The sequence below is a fragment of the Scardinius erythrophthalmus genome (genome assembly GCF_964197995.2).
Source record: "Scardinius erythrophthalmus genome assembly, chromosome: 1".
NCBI lineage: Eukaryota > Metazoa > Chordata > Actinopteri > Cypriniformes > Leuciscidae > Scardinius > Scardinius erythrophthalmus.
Window position 1 is genome coordinate 24,422,656 of NC_138221.1, and position 19,111 is coordinate 24,441,766.

The window sequence follows — 19,111 nt, forward strand, 5'->3', positions numbered from 1 at the left end:
ATCCACATGCCGAGAATCAAGAGCACCATCCCCTGTGTTGTGCGTTTGAAATGTGGCGCGTTTACGATGATGTCATGGCAGATGGTGGCAACTATAACGATCAGTCCCACCCAGTTTGAAGCGGTACTTACTGCAATGGAAAAGCAACCGAGCTAAAGCGAACCGAACCGAGTCGTACCACGCAGTGGAAAAGCGAAGCGAGTCGAACCGTTCCGCGCCGAGTCGAACCGTACCGAGCCGAACCGTGCCGTACCATGCAGTGGAAAAGCGCCATAACTGAACCATTTTATTAAAAAAAAAAAAAAAAAAAGTCCATTACCATGATTGGTAAGGAGAAGAGCACTTAATTGCAGTCTAAAGTCAGTCCAAAAACAATTTAACCATCACTGCCTGAGTGAACATTTCAGTCTTGTAAGGATTTGAAGTCACATGACAAATAACTCATGGACACCAAGTTCCTGCTTCAAACAAACGTCACAGATCAGCAACAAAAGGAGGCAAAGATAACTATTGTATAAAATCAGTTTTATTTAAGTGACATGTCCTACAGCCAGTACTGAATCAAATCATGGACAGGGAGATGTGTAGGCTGCCTCAAATGAATCACCTGAAAGAGGAACATGAAAATGAACTGGAGAATTTAACAACTCAGCCAGGGCAAAGCATGATTAGGATGAAAGCTTACTTGTCTGATAGTAGTCATAAACATTGATGACTGCTGGCTTGAGATTGTTCACGTTAAGAACCTGTTTCAGCTGCAGAGTGTAACTCATGGGGACGCCTTTGGGAACCTGCAAGAAAGAACGAATGAACTGCAGCACATACACAGCACTTGCGATGGCAGTTAGTAATATTTCCAGTGTACAGGCTCACCTCTTTCAGATAAACTAGGACATGGTCATCTTCAGAATCAACCCGCTCCACAAGCGGAGCGAATGATTGGGGTGAAGAGCCAAGCTGAGGAAAAGACCATTTACATACAAAGTTACAACTGAAGGAGCTTCAAGCATCTTTGGACTTTCTAAATCATCTTGAACGCATACAAACCAGTGACGTATCTGCCGTGAAGCCTGACAGGAGCTTAATGTCCACAATAACCATGTTAGTGCTTGCTTTTTCACCATTGTATCTGAATGAGGGTGATGGTGAAAGTCAACAGGATCAAGAACATCTTTGTTAGTCAAACATTAGCTGATTTCAGGACACAAAGTGAAAGGTTCTTACGTCACCGTGAAGTTCAACATGAGATCTGTTCCAAGTGGTTGGCAGTCTCCAGTCACCTGCGCTTCAACACTCAGTGTCCTGGAGACTTTAACGGGTGTTGGGATGTTGTAGAAACATGCAACCTATAGTATGAGTGCAGAGCAAACAAAGCACAGTAAGATTTGGATGTGCACAACAGAAGTTGAGGGAGTGAAGATACAGACCTGCACAGACACACAAGTGGATCCTGATGCTTTAACACTATATTTGCCAGGAACGTTCTTTAGTGGCTTCTCCTGATACAGCAGCCTGTTGTCCCGATTCACTTTGAAGCTATAAGAGTCTCCTCCTACTGAGGACTTTACAGTAACAGTGCTGGAGCCATCCAAGCTGAACACTTGAGCAGCATACACCGACAGGGCATGAAGAGCCACCACTGTGTCCTAAAAACAAGCACCAGATTAAAGATTGCTCATAAATGATTGCACTCATGTTTGGTAGTCAGAGGCACCTGGGTGGAGGAAAACCCTCCATAGGGATTCTGCTGGGTCACGAGCCAGTTGACAATGCGGTTAGCATAACCTAGATTAGCTGTCGTGAGAGGCTGAACAGCGAGAACCGCTAGCAGCACATAAGAGCTGATCTCCACTGCCAGAGTATCACCAGATGTCGTCTGAGACCAATGGACCTTAGAGCCTTAGGATGAGATGGAGGGGAGAAAGTTGATGACAAAGAACCTAAACAAATCAAGAGGCTGGTAAACCTCACCATCAGAAATGCCAAGGTTGTTCAAGCAAGCTAAAAGCTGTGAGTGAGTGGTGGTCTCTCCAGCCAGACTGAAGGTGTAGGCCAGCAGAGCTGTGGCATAAGTGTTTCCCACGTTCCCAACGACAGGCCTCAAGCATGACAGAGCGTTGGTAATGACGGGATCCTGAAACCAAAACAAATATCAGAAAAGTCTGCAAGGAACTCACAGAACTACTGGAGATGCATATACCATTGTGGGGACGCCTAGTTCGAGCAGTGATGCAACAACGTAGGCAGTCATGGTCACCTCGTCACCAACACCACCCTAAAACACCACCACACTGGATTTAGAAGAACAGCCTCATCTCAAGTCAATTGATTAGGGCATAGTTTAAGAAACATGTATTGCACCTTCATGTCGATGTGGTGCAGAGTTCCCTGCTGCATGAAACAGCCGTCTGAACCCTGCTTGCTGATCAACCAATCCTTTGCACTCTGCAGGACATGTGGATCAATGAAGACAAATTGCCTTGCTAGACCAAAAGACCTCATGACAAAGGCGGTCAACCTGGTTGTGAAAAAGGTTGTGACAAACTGAACTTACAAACTGCCGGTGGCACAACAGATTACACACAGTGGAACAGAGCAAAACTCACCATGTATTCGATTCATCATTACCAAATGTGCTGTATGAACCATCATTATGTCTGTAGTTCAGTTGTCTTTGGTATCCTGATTGGGACAAAACCCACATGTAAATTGGTCAAGAAGGGAGTTAGACTGGAGAAGGACTAAACCTCTTTGGAATTTAGTTTCCTACAAATGTAAAGTGGATTTGGTCATCCATACCACTCTTAAGGTAGCCTGTGGCGGTCTCTCGGATGGCTGCGGTGAGTTGCCCCGTGACTTCCAGGTACAGCAGGATGTAAATATTGGGAGCAAGAACAATCATATTCTGTTCTCCACAGCCATACGGCATCTTTATTAACCGATCCAGATTCTTCAGTGCACGACCCATTATGTCCCCTACAAGAGGTCAATCATAAAACCCACATCAGAAAAGTTATTCTGCAAAAAATTACCTGTCAGTTTCTACTCAAAGAAATGTTTTACCAAGGACTGAAACGGAGCATCTAGCTGATCCTTGAACAACATTTTTTGGAAATGTCAGAGTCACGTCTTCAGAAAGATCTTTCCCTGCACACAAGAGAAGGGATCTGTATATAGCACTTGGCTAAGATTCAGCTGTACAGGGAGAATGTTTTTGGGGATCACTGAGTGCTAACAAACCCTTGGGACACAGTAACCAACTCTGGGTGTTTGTCCTTTCAACTCCTTCAGGCTATAAGAGTAATAAAAACACCACATCAGTAGCAGCATGATCTCCATGATCGAACTCCAGTAGGCTGGTTAACACTCACCAGGACAAGAAGACTTCGAGTAACTACGTCAATGCGTCCTCTCGTAGGCACAGTTACAACTTCAGTGCCACATCGAGACCGGGATGCTTCAGCTGAAGCACTGACGGTCACATTGACAGTTCCTGCAGTGACAAGTGTACATTAGGTGTTGCTCACTTCCTGTCTAATTTAGAGAGGACGTCCAAAACTGACCGAGAACCGAAGCTGAGAGAACCCATTTGAAGGTCTTTCTCCCATTGGCACAAAGACAGGATGAATACGGATCAGTATATGGTTTAAGAGTGAAGGCAGTGGATGAAGCTGGTGTTACTTTTACCTGCCAATGAAACAGAGCATATGGAGCAAAGACACATGACCTATATAAAAGATCCTAGATTATATATTATATATATTATATATATATATATATATATATATATATATATATATATATATATATATAAATATAAAAAAAAAAAGACAGACCATGATGCACTTGGACAGATAGCTGAAGACTGTGGCCTTCAGCTCAAAAGACTCCCCACGGACGATGGAGTACGGCAGGGCGAGCTCCAGGAAGAAGGGCTGGAAGACCGTCAGCAGGGCAGGAGGAGCAAGACCGAAACCTTTTGAGGACAGACAGAACGCCTCTGTCTCCCATGTGGTGATTGTGTCTGGAACAGTGAGGGGAACTCGTGTGGATCCAGTGTCTCTGAAGGACAGCAGAAAAAAAAGTGGAACAGGAGGAGTAAAATATGTGCGCAAGTTGCTTTAGAAGGAACAAGATTCTTCACTAACCCCACTTGAGCAAGCTGCCAGAGCCATGTTTCTGGAAAGTAAGTCCTGACAGTCACATAAGCAGAAAGTGCTGGAGGTGACACATCCTCTTTTGGAGGAGCAATTTCAGCAGGAGCAGGAGCCCGAGGCTTTTCAGCCATAGCCATAGGACGAATAGGACCAAGATGGCCATCCATCACTGGAGAGACATGATTTTACACCCACTTTTAACCTTCTTAGTGTCTGCACAATAAACAAGGTCCATAACGGTCCCTCTTTTAATTCATAAAAATATGATTAAACATCAGAATTTGCTGATCCACAAAGAACATGTAATTAACTCAAGGCAATTCATGCAGGATTTTGTTTTCACTGAAAGAAATCCCCAAAAGAGTTCCCCATTTGCATAGACCTACTACCTGGAAATCTAGGATACAGCGGGCACGGAGGGGCTCGTACAGGGAGATTTGTTGCGATCTTCATTCCCAGGCTCTGTCAGAGAGACAAGTCAAAACAAGACAGATTTAAAGTCAATGACTCTGTATTATTTAGTAACTATATGGTCATGAACAGGTTTCTACCTTGAAGGTTGTGTAGGCTTGATTTGCAGGAACAATGTAGGGAGGATTTATCCGAACAGATCGACGGGGTCGAATGCCTAGACACTCTGGTTCATCCTGAACGCCATTTGGGTAACCTGATAGTGATCGCACTGGCAGCAAGTCAAACACCTATGACCATAAAACAGTGTTGTTTGTCAAAACAAAATTGAAAATTCACAAAAAAAAAATTAACTAAATGCATTAATGTATGGCATGTTATGGTCAGTATATAAGTGTTAGGTGTTAATGTACAGTAAAAATGTTATAATCATAGCCACATAATAGCATAGGTTTGTCCAATTAGTCCATCAGCATTACTCAAATTCTCAAGATGAACCATGATGTCAGTCAAGATCAACAAGAATTTAAATCAGCTGCACATGGATACCATTTTAGCACTCAGACGTCTTCCTGGCTCCAAGATCCAGACGCTCTGATCTACAGCACTGATGCCACACAGAGATCCTGCTTCAGCAGAGACAGTCAGAACATTTTCCTCAGCAGGAACGGCCGTAGCAGGAGAGAACTGTAGAGACACCTGGAACAAGGACCAACAGGCTGTAGGACATGTCATCATACCCGAGATGAAGGTAATAAATGCTAGTACAAATCACACCTGGTTTTGTAAACAAGTTTCTGTGTCAAATGGCGCACTACCAACAACAACTTTCTCACTGGGCAGAACACAATAGACCAGAATCTGCACTACTGGAGCCATATCGACACTGACAGACAGCTGGAAAGACACAGAGCCGCTCGTGACTGTATTAGAAGCCCTCGCTGTGACTGTCTGAAATCCATGCAAGACGATCAATCCTCTGGACAAGACCTGACAAAAACAAAAAGGTGCATAAAAGGCGAGAGCAATGTTTATTAAAAAAAAAAAAAAGATCTCCACTCACCATATAGATTATGTCAACAGTGTAGTCGCCGGCCTCTCCAACAAAAGAATACATCACCGTCACTGGAAACGCAGCACCACATTTGAGCGGCTGCTCGAGCTTCTCTATAGTCAGTTCACTAGATGGGTTACTGGAAGCATCAGGTTGGAGAAGCTGAACAACCCTTCTATCTGTAGTGAAGTATGGCGATTTGTAACCACTGACAACTGCTGGAGTCGCACTTGCCTGGGGATCAACGAATGGAATGGGTTTCTTGCCAAGCAAAAGAGATTTAGAGAATTCTACATTCCACAAAACAGAGCAAATCCTACCATCAGATTCAGAGCGGCTTTAGGAAGATTAGTAGTGCAGAGGGAGAACGAGGCAAGTCCTTTCTGGTTTGTGGTCAGATTCTGCAGCAGTTTGTGGGGCCAGCTGTTACCATCCAGGAGATAAACCGCTTTGTTTGCGACTGGAGTCCCAAAGCGGGACACGGATATCTGTTGGGAATCAAGGTTAGAAAAGGGAACAAATGTGAAGGCTTCTGCGACAAAGGGAGAACTTTTACTTGCCTTTCCTTGAATCGTTGATCCAGGTTCAAAATAATCTGGGAGGTCCACAAACGTGACCTTGCCGACTTCAAACGTAATGGACACTGTTGCAGATTTTGACATCAATACATCTGGGGAAAAAAACTCTGAATAAACAAGTCAACTTCCTCTGTACGCATGTCATTGGTCCGGATCAGCCAGTAGCTCACCTGTTCCCTCCTCAGTGACATTCACTTTTACAAGAAGCACATCTTTCATATTATTTTCAAATTTGGTGTTAAAAAACACTGATGTATCGATGGTAAGGGAGGCGCAGCCTGTGTCATTCATCTAGTAGCAGAACAAAGAGTCACATTTAAGTCAAGCACAAGAAAAACCCCCCACTGCAAGTCAGGAGTCACACCTCTGCAGTTTGAGTCAAGCAACGGGTCAACTCAGGAACCACAGCGTATGGAAATGGCTCACGGCACACTTCCACCAAGGCTTGACCGGGTACAGGTTGGCCATATGTGTATCTGGAAAACGTCACAAGGAACAAGATCAAGAACTGTCCAACCACAAGACAAGAACATAATCACTCACTTGGCACAAGTCTCAACTTTCAGTCCCACATCTCCAACGCTGTACGTCTGTGGTGTGTTAACGGTCACGTCAAACTTGGGCAAAACTAGACCAGGAATACATTTTGTAATGCAAGACCTCAGATCTGTCACATTAAATACACAATGTTCATAACGGCTTACCATATTTTTTCACTTCAAAAACCTGGGAGATTGTTCGGTCGCCAATAAAAGCCTTTAGTGTGTACATCCCTATCTGAGCCTCTGGGTTTAGCTCGTGAGAAAGCTGCAATATCCACCCCGTTGAGGAAATGTTTGTCCACTGACCAATTCGGTTATTATTATTGTCCTATTACAACAATGAACTGCTCAGAAAAACATTGCAAACAAAACAAAAATACAAAAAGCTGTGTTGGCTCCGTTCAAAGACTTGCATAGGGGCAAATGCTCACCTCTACAACCACCAGATTGTACTGTAAGACACAGAGACAGGAATATTATGCATTTAAAAAGCATAAACATGTATGCACCAAAGTCATTGAAGAAAAAAGATGCACAAAAATAAGCTTCAATAAAATTGGAATTTGTTCATGGCCAGTCCTTACCATCTGATCAATAGGCACAAATTTGGCATCCATGGTGACAACTCTGAAATTCACTGCAAAAACAGCAATAAAGGCCCAGATAAAGACGATCAGACCTTGTAGCATAAGGACTTTCCAGACCTTTAATATTAAACCAAGGTTAATTCACAGCTCACCTGTTTGTCCTGGATTGTAGATGGGTTTGTCTGTCTGGATGAAGGTCAAAGGCTGGTAACGTCTGAACATGACTTTCCTCTCTTCAGTTGCTTTGAAGACCTTCCCTTGGACTTCTACCTTCATCGTCTGCACAGAATCTCCATCTACTCGAGGAGCCTGTGGAGAAACTGTTACCAACAAACCAGACACAAAAAAAAACTAAAAAAACACGCATCTAAAAACAGACCTGGAAACAAACGCATTGGTGAAATGGCTTTGAAGAAACCTGCTGCACAAGTTGAGTCATCTCATTTTCCTCATCAAGCAGAGAAACTGTCATTGTGAGACTCTCTTGGGGTCTCAGAAGACTTGCACACAATTTGGCATTAGATCCAGTTTCAATCACTGCAGGGAACGTCACCATGAATACCCTGTGTAAACATCACGAAGTTCAGGAACCAAAGGGAATCAGGTCAAAACATTTACATGTTGGTTGAACATCCACAGGAAGTGGCTGCCACTGGGTTGCCAGGTCTGTGCATCAAAAACCCTGTTGGGGTGGTATTAGAGCTGCATGATTGTGGATAAACAATTTATTCCAGGAAGAGGTCTCGGTTCAAACAACATGTTACTTAATAGAAGTTCTAGCATCATTAATAGTATTGTATTGTATTAAAAAAAAAGGAAAAAAATAAGTTTGATAGAGTGATTCATAAATACTTAACTGGTTTAATTACTGAATGAATATCGTGAATGATTCAATGACATACTTAACATTCGTCTGTCACCACCTAATGGTGTGCAGTCAAAACAATATTATTTGAAGCAACAATTTCATACCCATGCACAAGTGCTCGGACTCAGCAGCACTAACAGTGATTTGATCAAGTTCTGTTTGCCAACAGCTTAATAAACCAGCTTCTTAAGTGACATTTCATTTAAGAATAAGACATGTTTGAATCAAGATCACAATCTCTCAACGATTAATCATGCAGCTCTAGGTTGTATGTTAGAGCACCAAATTGTAATGTGAATACACATACATAAACATTTTGTTGATGAGGAACAAGAAACTCATTTCAACAATGATTTAACAAGACACATAAGCCTTCTTAATGAACACTCAGTGTGCACCATTCATCATTTGACCACAAGGTACAACATGATAAATGAACTTAATGGTTAAAGCTTTTGGAATTAATTTAGCCATCTTTAAAACTGCATCAGCATAAACATCAGGCTGCTTCTGTTCTCTTCAAAGCCCATGGTACTCACGGCCTTTTCTGTCCATCAACAGCAAAGAGGAAAAGGGCTAAAATGAGCCCTTTCCAAACACAAATCTCCCTCACAGCCATGAAGAGCAATCATCCAAGACTAAACAGAAATCAAGAGTCTCTTTCAGAAACCCTGCAGCACTGCTGTTAACACACTGCTCTACAGCTTAACTCTAAATCAGCTGCACTGATGCCGGCGTTATTTAAACGCTCTTAATAATTCAGAACAGCTTGATTTAGCACTCACAGGCAATCTGGACATCTTTAGGGCGGAGCCCCGGTAATTAATCACAGGGTTGCCAACTCTGAAACACACGCTCTACAGTCAGGTTCGGTATTTCACAATATTGCTGTTTTTTTAATTGTTTTTTATCAAATAAATGCAAAAAGATACTCTTTTAAAAACATAAAAAATCTTACTGACCCCAAACTTTTGAACGGTAATATGTGTATATATATATATATATATATATATATATATATATATATATATATATATATATATATATATATATATATATATATTAGGGTGGTTTTATTTTTGCAAAATGTTAGTGTCTTAACCTCTCAAACTGTTCCTTTTAACTTTAAAATTAGAAATATGCAAAAATGTTGACAAAAAAAAAAAGATATCTAGAGGTAGCTCAATCATGTGGAAGATTGCCTATGTTAAAGGGTTAGTTCACCCAAAAATGAAAATTCTGTCAGTAGTTACTCACTGTCATGTTGTTCCAACCGCATAAGACTTTCGTTCATCTTCGGAACACAAATTAAGATATTTTTGATGAAATCTGAGTGCTGTCTCACTCCTTCTGCTGGCTTATGGACACTATAACCTGCTGGCCCAGACATTGACATGTACAATGTAAAGACATTTTTAATATAGTCCAAATGACTCCAGTGGCTCAATCTTAAGTTTATAAAGCGACGAGAATACTTTTTGTGCGCAAAAACAAACAAAAATAACAACTTTATTCCACTTTTAAACAACTTTATTTTCATTTCCCTCTATCTGGACCTCGAGTTTTTTTTACGTAGTGTAATAGCGTAGCGCGTCTGTGTTTCACGTCACCACGTATCACACATGACCAGAGTCACCCAATAGTGAGCCTACGTGGTGACGTGCACAGACGCGCTAGGCTTATACGTAAAAAGACTCGAGGTCCAGAGAGATGGAAATGAAAAGTGGAATAAAGTCGTTATTTTTGTTTGTTTTTGCACACAAAAAGTATTCTCGTCGCTTTATAAACTTAAGATTGAGCCACTGGAGTCACTTGGACTATATTAACAATGTCTTTAATACATTTTCTGGGCCAGCATGTTATAGTGTCCATAAGCCTGCAGGAGGAATGATCCAGCACTCAGATTTAATCAAAAATATCTTGTGTTCCGAAGATGAACGAAAGTCTTACGGGGTTGGAACAACATGTCGGTGAGTAATTACTGACAGAATTTTCATTTTTGGGTGAACTAACCCTTTAAGCTGTGCATCGATATTGTGATATGCAAGTAATATTAAAAGTTGCTGCAAATGAACTACATTTTATTGAAATCAGAGCAGCACTGACATGACAACAATGACAACAATCTAAAAAAAAAGCACAAAGTTTTCAACAATCCCTCGTTTCTGATGCTCAGCAGCCTGGATAGATCCGTCGGTGATCTTCCGCCACATGAAGGAGAAACTGCAATTGTTCTTCAGAGTGTGTGAGATAGCCATTGTATTCTTGAATCAGAGCCACTCCTCTCTCGGCGTGATCATTGACTACTTTCATTGCATGTATAATTGCCTGTGCCTCCTGATAATCTGCTTGATTCAGCCAATGTTCCGGGTCAATTTCAAGGAACGTAATGTAATTTTTTAAACCATAAAATGTGCTCTAAACCCAAACAATAACCAAGGTGATCATCAATAGAAATATGTATTGATTCCACCAGGAAAGGTAAATCTGCTAAACCAGGTCATGGATGGATTAATTTGGATTTAGCTTCTACAATAAGTAAACTGAGATATGTATGTAAAATATGTATCTAAAATACATATTTAGGAATATATGGTGCATTAGATGCTTTTATGGAATTTTACTAGCCAGGTACAATACCAATTAAAATGATCTGTTTTTACGAAAATCATCAAAATCTCAGAAAGTTTAAAGCTATTGAGCTTACCAGTAATTATTATGTTACTGCCATAAAAATTGGCATGCTGTATTTTCTTATATAAAGGAACAATTTGAAGGGTTAAGAGCATGACAATTGGAGACTTTAAAAATAAGGACCACCCTACATACATATATATATATACATACATACATATATATATATATATATATATATATATATATATATATATATATATATATATATATATACATACATATATTCAAAAAGCTTATTTCATTTAATTTCTTCTTATTTTTTGTTATTTTTTATTTTATTTACCTTTAAATTATTAGATTTGATCAATAAATAATAAATAAATAGTAATTGCACATTCAAAATAACTCACAATTTCATGCATAAACCTTTTAATTCAGCTCAAAAAAATCACAGATTGTGTGTCTTTGCCGAACTCCTGTGGGGAAATAAAATAATATAACCTAACATTTCATGCCACTAAATGGACTTATAGGTCTATATGGAGCAAATGAACAGTTTCCGCTGGGCCTAAAGTCAGTTTCTCTTCAGTATGCATTCAGATACACATACACAAACAAAAATTTGGTAAAGTTTTAGCATTTTTAGTTAGCTTTTTTTACATTTTTCTGTTTGTATTGAAGCATTCTTCGCATTCCATTCATTCCAATGGGCGTCAAATTAACCCACGAGGGAAGCATTGTTACCTTTTTCAATTTCAACCACAAGATGATAAAGTTTTATATGTGGATATTTTACTTACACGAACACATCGATTCACTGCAGAAGGCCTTTATTAGCCCCCCATGAGCCATGTGAAGCACTTTTATGATGAATAGATGCAATAATGGATAGATGCACTTATTGGAGACAATTAAACACGATTGCAACGAAATAGGATTAATCTATGTTCTTTATTTAATAATTGAAAATATTTCATAAAAATACATTTCAATTAACTTTACAGAAATTTGAAACTATTTATATATAAAAAAAAATAATTGTGACATTCATTAATTCTAAATGTACTGTAAACTGCCAAGTGTCAGCTTTCAAATGAGATCATACTTGTGCTTTTAGTGCAAAGGGTTCATAAACTGTGTCTGTTTTAGTTTGAGTATGTCATTTCTGGGGATTTTTTAGAAGTGGGGTTGCTGGCTAAGCAGGTTGTTGGCAGGTTAAAACACCCTGTTTACAAAAGATTGTTGCAGTTGAACACGTCTTTAGTCTCAAGTCTCAAGTCTCATTTATTTATATAGCCCTTTCTACTACGCCGTAGACCAAAGGACTGTACATCTAAAAACAAGAAAAAACATACAAAAAAATCAAAATATGCAATGACAGAGTCAAGAATTAAAAGAAACAGAATACAAATACGTTTTCACACGAATTTTAAAAACATCAACTGACGGTGCAGACCTAATATCAGGGGGAAGAGCATTCCACAGTTCCACAGATGGCTTTACATTACCATCAGGATAAACTCGGGATTATACACAAATTATGATCATTCACGGATGCTTTTCAAACTTTAAAGCAAGATTTTCTTTGAAAAAGTGTAATACAAATCGTATAGAGTATGAGATTTTTTGGGGAGAGCAGGAAACTAGTGTCATTTAGCTTCATATTTGTATTTTTTTTTTAAGGGATATTAAATATTCTCAGGAGACCCATTGACCCCGGAAGACACGACTTCTGAAGACGGTTGAAAAATTCTGTTTTGTAATTTACACATATAAAATTAAAGGTATGGTAGTTGTTTTTAAGTATTTTATTAGCTAAAATCAATGTCTTTATTCATAAATATGTCCTCATTGTTGTAAAATGACCTCTGCCAATGATCTGACTTATCCTCATAAGCAAAAATTTCTTATTTGTATTTACATGGGACGGGTAAGTCCATGGAAGCTTCCATGTCATTCTGCCATCTTGAAAAACTATAATAGCAGAGAGGGACAAAAAGCACTAGCCTACCTCAATTTCCAAAACACGTTTTCGTTCAGACCCAGCTGACTGCAGCTGAAGCGGACAAAGAGATCAGTGAGAGACGCTTGTCTCTGCCCTGGCACATCTGAAAGGCTGCACTGCACGGTACTTCATAATGCAGGATCATACTTATGCCGAGCCACAGGAGAAGGAATCCTCATAGCCAAAAAGCAAAAAAAAAAAAAAAAAAGGGTCGTCTCCGCCCTGGCTGCCTGAAGGGTCGTTTCCTCCCTGGTCGCCTGCACTGCCTGCTTCACCGCTCCACCTCCCTCCTGGACAATTTTAGAGCGTCTGGAAGGAGCTCCTTTGAGGGGGGCTATGTAATGGTCACCAGCTGGAGTGCCCTTGAGAGCCACCAGAGGGCACTCCACACCAGACTATTATCACTCTCTCACAAACTACATTTCCCATAACACACTGCCCAGACTCATCTTCACTGATTGTTTTCACCTGTGTCTCATTACCCTGTTAGTCTCAGCCTATTTATACCATGTTCACTCATTCACCCACTGCAAAGTTTTCTATGTTGTTGCATTGCATTTCCAAGCGTTTTCCCTGGTTTCATGTCTCTTGGTTTTTGGATTTTGTTGCCTTTTCCATGGATTACTCTTTTGCCTCTGACCCCTGCCTGTTTTGTTTGTTTGTTTGTTTGTTTGTTTGTTTGTTTGTTTGGACTGCCTAACTGTGTTTTGACCTATTGCCTGTATATTAGATTACGTGTCTGGGTTGCCCCTTAATTAAAGCTGCATTTGGATCTCAACCTACGTATCTAGGAGCAGTTCGTAACACTTAGGCTAACGTTACATGTTAACCAGCAGTTACTTCCACAGCACTGACAAATTTCTGGATTTGTAACCTCAACGTCGTTGTAGGGATGGGGAAATGAAGCCTCATGAATCACTGAGGCTTTACCCTGACTGTTCCGGGAAAAGATTCAAAGCTTCGAGAGTGCCAAGAACAGCGCAGAGAACAGCGCCATCTGGTGCTTATTTAAAATAAAGCAGCCAGAAGCCTGTGTTAGAAGCTCTGGCAGATGATGCAACCACAACACACTCCATAGTTTCAATGTTATGTGTACAAATAAAAGCCTTACATGTTTGAGTTTGATTTGTCCATTAAATAAATTAATTTTCCCATTAAAGTGTGACAATAAAATATAATAGTTTATAAGCTTATATGATTCAATAAGATTTAATGTAGGCCTACTCTCTCTCTCTCTCTCTCTCTCTCTCTCTCTCTCTCTCTACACACACACACACACAATGAATAAGGACATTGTCTGATAGTATCATCTGTTATTAAATGTCAATATCAATAATTGTAAATATCAACCAGACTGAGGCTACGTTTACACGTAGGTGGCTATTTTCATAAACGGACATTTCACCCCTCTTCGTTTTCAAAAATAACATTGTGCAGACGAACCTGTGTATATGCTGTCAAGAGCATGCCAAACCTGTAGGTGGCAGTGTAACGAGAAGCTCAAGCCCACCTTAGCCAATCAGAATCCCGATAATAGTCACATTCTGTGACGTCGCTACCTAAAACTCCGGTTTTCTCTGTTTACATGCAAACGTGCAAACGAAGATTTTCAAAATCTCCACTCTGGCCGGAGTTTTTAGAAAGAATCGGTTTCATTGGCGAATCCTCCGTTTGCGTGTAAACGAAGGGCGCAAACAAAGGGAAATGTCTCCGTTTTTCAAAATAACCATGTACGTGTAAACGGGGCCTGAAGCAACAATGACTCGTTAAATACAATCTGAAGTTCGAGCCTTCTGACACCCAAAGCGAAACGCGCACGTGACTGGACAGAAAGTGAGGCTTCGTTTATCATCGATCACGTGACTCTAGTAAACCAATACACGCCTCGATACGGGGCTTCACTACAAATTGTGTCGCTTATGTGATACGCGCATCGAAGCTTCAGTGTCATATGTAACATCACTACGTCGTTGGACAAAATCATTATACATGTAAGTTGAAGACAGCATATCTGCTAGACAGATATGACAGCAGCATATCTGCTAACATATCAGTTAGACAGCCATATCAGTGTGATATTATCAGTTTACAGGTACATTGATAACTTATAGAGACAATTAGAGTCCACAGAATGTGTTTCTTATTCTCTCACAGCGTAGGCCTATAAGCCATAACAATGATATCTAGTTCCAGTCAGAGATGTTAAGGATAATCTGCCCCTAGAAGGTAAACCTTAGGTTGAATTAATTACATATATTTACAAACGAACTATGTGCATATTTACAAAGAAATCAGAAACTGCACTTTTACAAAGTATATGCAGATGTACAAAAACAAAAGCAAACCTGGGCACATTTACAAGCAAACTGTGTTTATATTTACTAAAAAAAAAAAAAAAAAAAAAAACTGTGCACATTTACAAATAAACTGTGTATTTTTACAAAAAATAAAAAATAAATCTGGGCACATTTACAAATTATGTGCATATGTACAAACAAACTGTGTGCATATTTGCAACAACAAAAAAACTGTGCACATTTACAAACTATGTACATATTTACAGAAAAATTCTAATCTAATTTTATAATCTGATAATTTAACCGAACCACACATTTATAAGTGATAATTTGGCAGACACGAGTGCCACAATTATGTACATAGACACTGGAAAATATTTTTTTATTTAAAAAAATAACTTTTCTTGGATTGATTCCAGATAGGGTGACCACCTCCAGTCAGACAAAATGTGGGACAAGTAGCATGGTAAAGTGGGACAATGTGGGACAGACGTAATAACTTTAAACTTAAGATAAATATTGTCTATCTAATTTACCAAGAAACATTTTTTAAACCCAACGACTAAAAGATTAAGATACTACCTGACCCAAAATATCAACCAAAGTTTCTACATCTTAAGGCATAGGCCTAGGCCTATAAAAGACAAAACACTAACTTTGCAACATCTCGTCTTTATTGGGACTATCAAATTAGTCAACTGTCCAAAGGACCAGGCATTACGAAAAAAAAAATGCTCTCAGTGAATCAAATTCACCTTAAAATACTAGACACAAAAAAATATTAGGCCTAGCCTATTTAAGTTCAACAAAATATAAGGCCTAGCCAAAAATATTTAGGGCTTGCCTATAGAAAGTTTAACTATTTCAGTGCAAATAAATAAACCAAAATCTTTTTTGATAAGAATGGCTATATGGGATAAAAAAAGAAAAAATTCTCCCAACAAGCAGACACATATTTTGCCTATGTGTCAACACAATCCAGATGGTAGCAGGCCAACAGCATTCCCCAGCACCATGGATAGCACTTTTCTGAAACACATGGGTAGCAGCAAAACCAACATAGTGTAGCAAGAGGTCCACAAATATATATTCTAAATTTTACACAACAAATGTTCATTTTACCTTAATTGTTCTTCTTCTTGAATTTATACTTTTTGTCTGTCCGTACTGCATCCAGGAGAGTTTTCTCTTTCAGTGCATTGCTGTAGAACTCTGTGCAGCTATATCCAAAGTTGCTCTTGACATCTTGGCACTCTTGATAAGATCCACAGAGCACCAGTTTCGTTGGTCAGTCCATGCTGCAGTCATCAGTGAAAACACTCTTTCCACATGTGCATTTGTCACATGGATGCTAAGGATCCAAGTGCAGTCAAATTTGGTGTGTTTGTGCCTTGGAGCAAAGTTGACCACTTCTCCACAACAGGAACTGTTTTCTTTACAACCTCCTGCTGGCGTGGCAAAATCACACAGTATTCTTCATAGAGTTCATCCATGTTTAGTTTATCTCTCATCTGGAGGATCTCCACCACATCACAGAGATGAGAGAACGTGAATTCACTCTTAAGTCCTAACAATGCCACATGCTTGTGAAAGTTGCTGTCTGAGAAGTCATACCATTTGTCAAGGTAGCTGAGTGAAGTACTTAGAGAAGTCCTGCTTGATTGCTGTTGCTTCACAGTCTGGAAACTTTTGGAGAAGTGCACTGGTTTCAACTCCAAAAAAGGAGTCTGCCTGCCGCTGCTGGAGCTTTCTCTGAAGAGTGGAGTTATATTGTCTCCCTCCAACAGCAGTATAACATCATGGAATGTCTTCAGTGCATTATGGAGGAAGGACAGATAGGCCTGTAACTGAAGAGGGAGCCCATCATCGTGTTGATCCTTTTTAAAAAGCTTCCATAGCACCTTTGGACAGTGTTCCTCTCCTAATGACAGAAAGTAGGCCTTCACTGCAGGCCAGCTGACATGAAGCCTTGAGACAGCAGGCCATATACTTAGCCATCTTGTAGGTGCATGGCTCCGTACCGCATGATAGTCTTGATCCACAAATTCAAACAATGATTTCAGTTCTTCAGAGCGCTTTGCAGATGATGAGAAGTGACTGTAAATCTTGTTAGTTGTACATTCGATGTCTATGTCTAGTTTGTCTCCAGCATATTTCGCACAATTATGCACGACATGAGCCATACAATTAGCCTTGATAATGCCTGCATTATCTGCCTTCAGCTTCTGATAAACAGATTTGAACTTTCCATAATTCACACTAGCGTTATCAGCAGTGTAAGCAGAGATCATATCCAGTCTTAGGCCATTCTCTTTCAGTTTGTTAGTAATCTGACGGTGAATTGATTCTGACGTCTCTGCGCTATCCTCGTAAAAATCAACAACTCTATTCTTTAACCCAAGCTCTGGGGTCCAGTATCTCTCTGCCAGGGGGAAAAGCTTGGTGCTGCCGTGGTTAGAAGCATCTGACGCCACTGAAAAAAACGGTGTGTGCGTTCCACCCGCAAGCATAGGTGATGTCAGTTCTTGAACTGAGACCAGAGCAAGAACATCTGTTACAATAGATGTTGCTTTGGTGCTGCCACACGACATTTTTTTAGCTATTTCAGAATCTGGAAAAATTACTGGGGCTAACTTGTTACTGCAGTCGGTAGAGTGATATGAATGTGTGTGATATACGGCATAAATGCTCGTCACTTCTGCTGCCGAAACTTTGTCAGCCTGTGGGTCATTTGTTTTTTTGAAAAACGATTGCACTGATTTGCATGTTTCTTGATGATGTGCTTTTTTTCTGTGGTACTCACATGCACCATGTCGCTTCACATCATATTCTCAACCATGTCCCACATAAAGAGCAAAAAGCTCTCTCTGCTTCGCCATCTACAGGTCTTAACCAAGAGTATGTTGCGGTCCATTCGCTATTAAAAGTGCATCTTCTCTTTTTCGTGGCCACACTGGACATGGCTGTTTTGCTAAACCTGACCGAACAGCGCGCGCACTCTTCAATTTGAGATTGTTGACAATTTTGAGGAGGTGTTCGTGCACCAGTCAACAGTTTGATTGACGTACGACTCAGCCTATCGACTAATGCTTTTATTGCTCTCCTCTGAACTATTGGACATAACTTAACAGTACGCCTATGGACATATCCATGTATTTATTAGGCAGGGTCGAATGAAAAAGCGGGACAGATGCTTAATTTGCGTGAGGCGGGACAAAGGGTAAAATTGCTATACAGTACAACGTAAAGCGGGACAGGTGGTCACCCTAATTCCAGATCACATCATTAGAATGTTAAGACCGAATTTATCTTAATCTTCAAGATCCCTCAGTGCTCTCCTCCTGTGGGGTGATATTGGATGCCGAGGATGAGCCTGGACAGGACTTAAAAGAATAAGCAGCTGAAGTTCCAAAGAGCTGCAGCACTTTGTCAGGCAGTTTGTGCTCATAGCATGCTTCTCCAGCCAACCTCAAACTATATCTGATGTACAGAATAGAGCCGAGGGTCTGAAGGGACATGCGGTTCTTCAGCTTGTTTTTAACGACACTCATTTGACTGAACAGCCTTTCTACCTCACCGTTTGAGTGTGGGAGGGAGAGGACAGAAACTGCAGCAGAAGCCAAGTCTTCATATGGGTTTATGCCAGCTGAATCTCTATACTTTTTAACTTCAGCCCAGAATGCCAATGTGTTTGTTGCTTCCTCCCATTTCTGAAGGTGAATAGACCTCCACTGATTAATAATTGTATCAATTGTGTCAGGGCAATATCCTAAAAGATTTGCAAATCTGACCATGTCTGTCAGGCTCTTGTTGTGGTTTCGTATCTCCCCCACATTGAACAAAGACATGTGCTGCAGTATCTCCAAATTATCTGGGAGCCTCGCTCTCAGTTCATTTGCTAAGGAGATGGTGTAGCTCACACATCTCCTTCAAGCACAGTCCTCCTCCTCTGGAGAAAGGTTTAGCTGTGGTGCC

The 19,111-nt window shown here is 40.3% G+C and overlaps 1 protein-coding gene across 2 annotated transcripts; it reads right to left on the reverse strand.

Annotated features, from left to right (window-relative positions):
- Positions 1-504: 504 nt before the first annotated feature.
- LOC308697252 (alpha-2-macroglobulin-like) lies at positions 505-8,915 on the reverse strand. 2 transcript variants are annotated; one of them, XM_081376421.1, is made up of 34 exons: positions 8,737-8,915; positions 7,709-7,892; positions 7,482-7,638; positions 7,327-7,379; positions 7,174-7,194; positions 6,905-7,070; positions 6,744-6,828; positions 6,565-6,676; positions 6,371-6,491; positions 6,183-6,292; positions 5,943-6,110; positions 5,632-5,856; positions 5,346-5,558; positions 5,118-5,267; positions 4,709-4,858; positions 4,547-4,619; positions 4,149-4,326; positions 3,837-4,062; positions 3,564-3,687; positions 3,372-3,493; positions 3,241-3,292; positions 3,064-3,147; positions 2,800-2,976; positions 2,607-2,682; positions 2,362-2,518; positions 2,201-2,275; positions 1,972-2,134; positions 1,715-1,899; positions 1,428-1,646; positions 1,225-1,346; positions 1,048-1,129; positions 874-957; positions 686-791; positions 505-607 (listed from the first exon to the last, which is right to left on the reverse strand). In XM_081376421.1, the coding sequence occupies exons 1-34, from the start codon at positions 8,814-8,816 to the stop codon at positions 567-569; spliced, it is 4,341 nt and encodes a 1,446-aa protein (XP_081232547.1). In that variant the 5' UTR covers positions 8,817-8,915; the 3' UTR covers positions 505-566. The 2 variants fall into 2 exon arrangements, with proteins under 2 accessions (XP_081232547.1, XP_081232548.1); XM_081376422.1 differs by lacking the exons at positions 7,174-7,194; positions 7,327-7,379; positions 7,482-7,638; positions 7,709-7,892; positions 8,737-8,915 and having other exon boundaries at positions 6,761-6,828; positions 6,905-7,042.
- Positions 8,916-19,111: the final 10,196 nt, after the last annotated feature.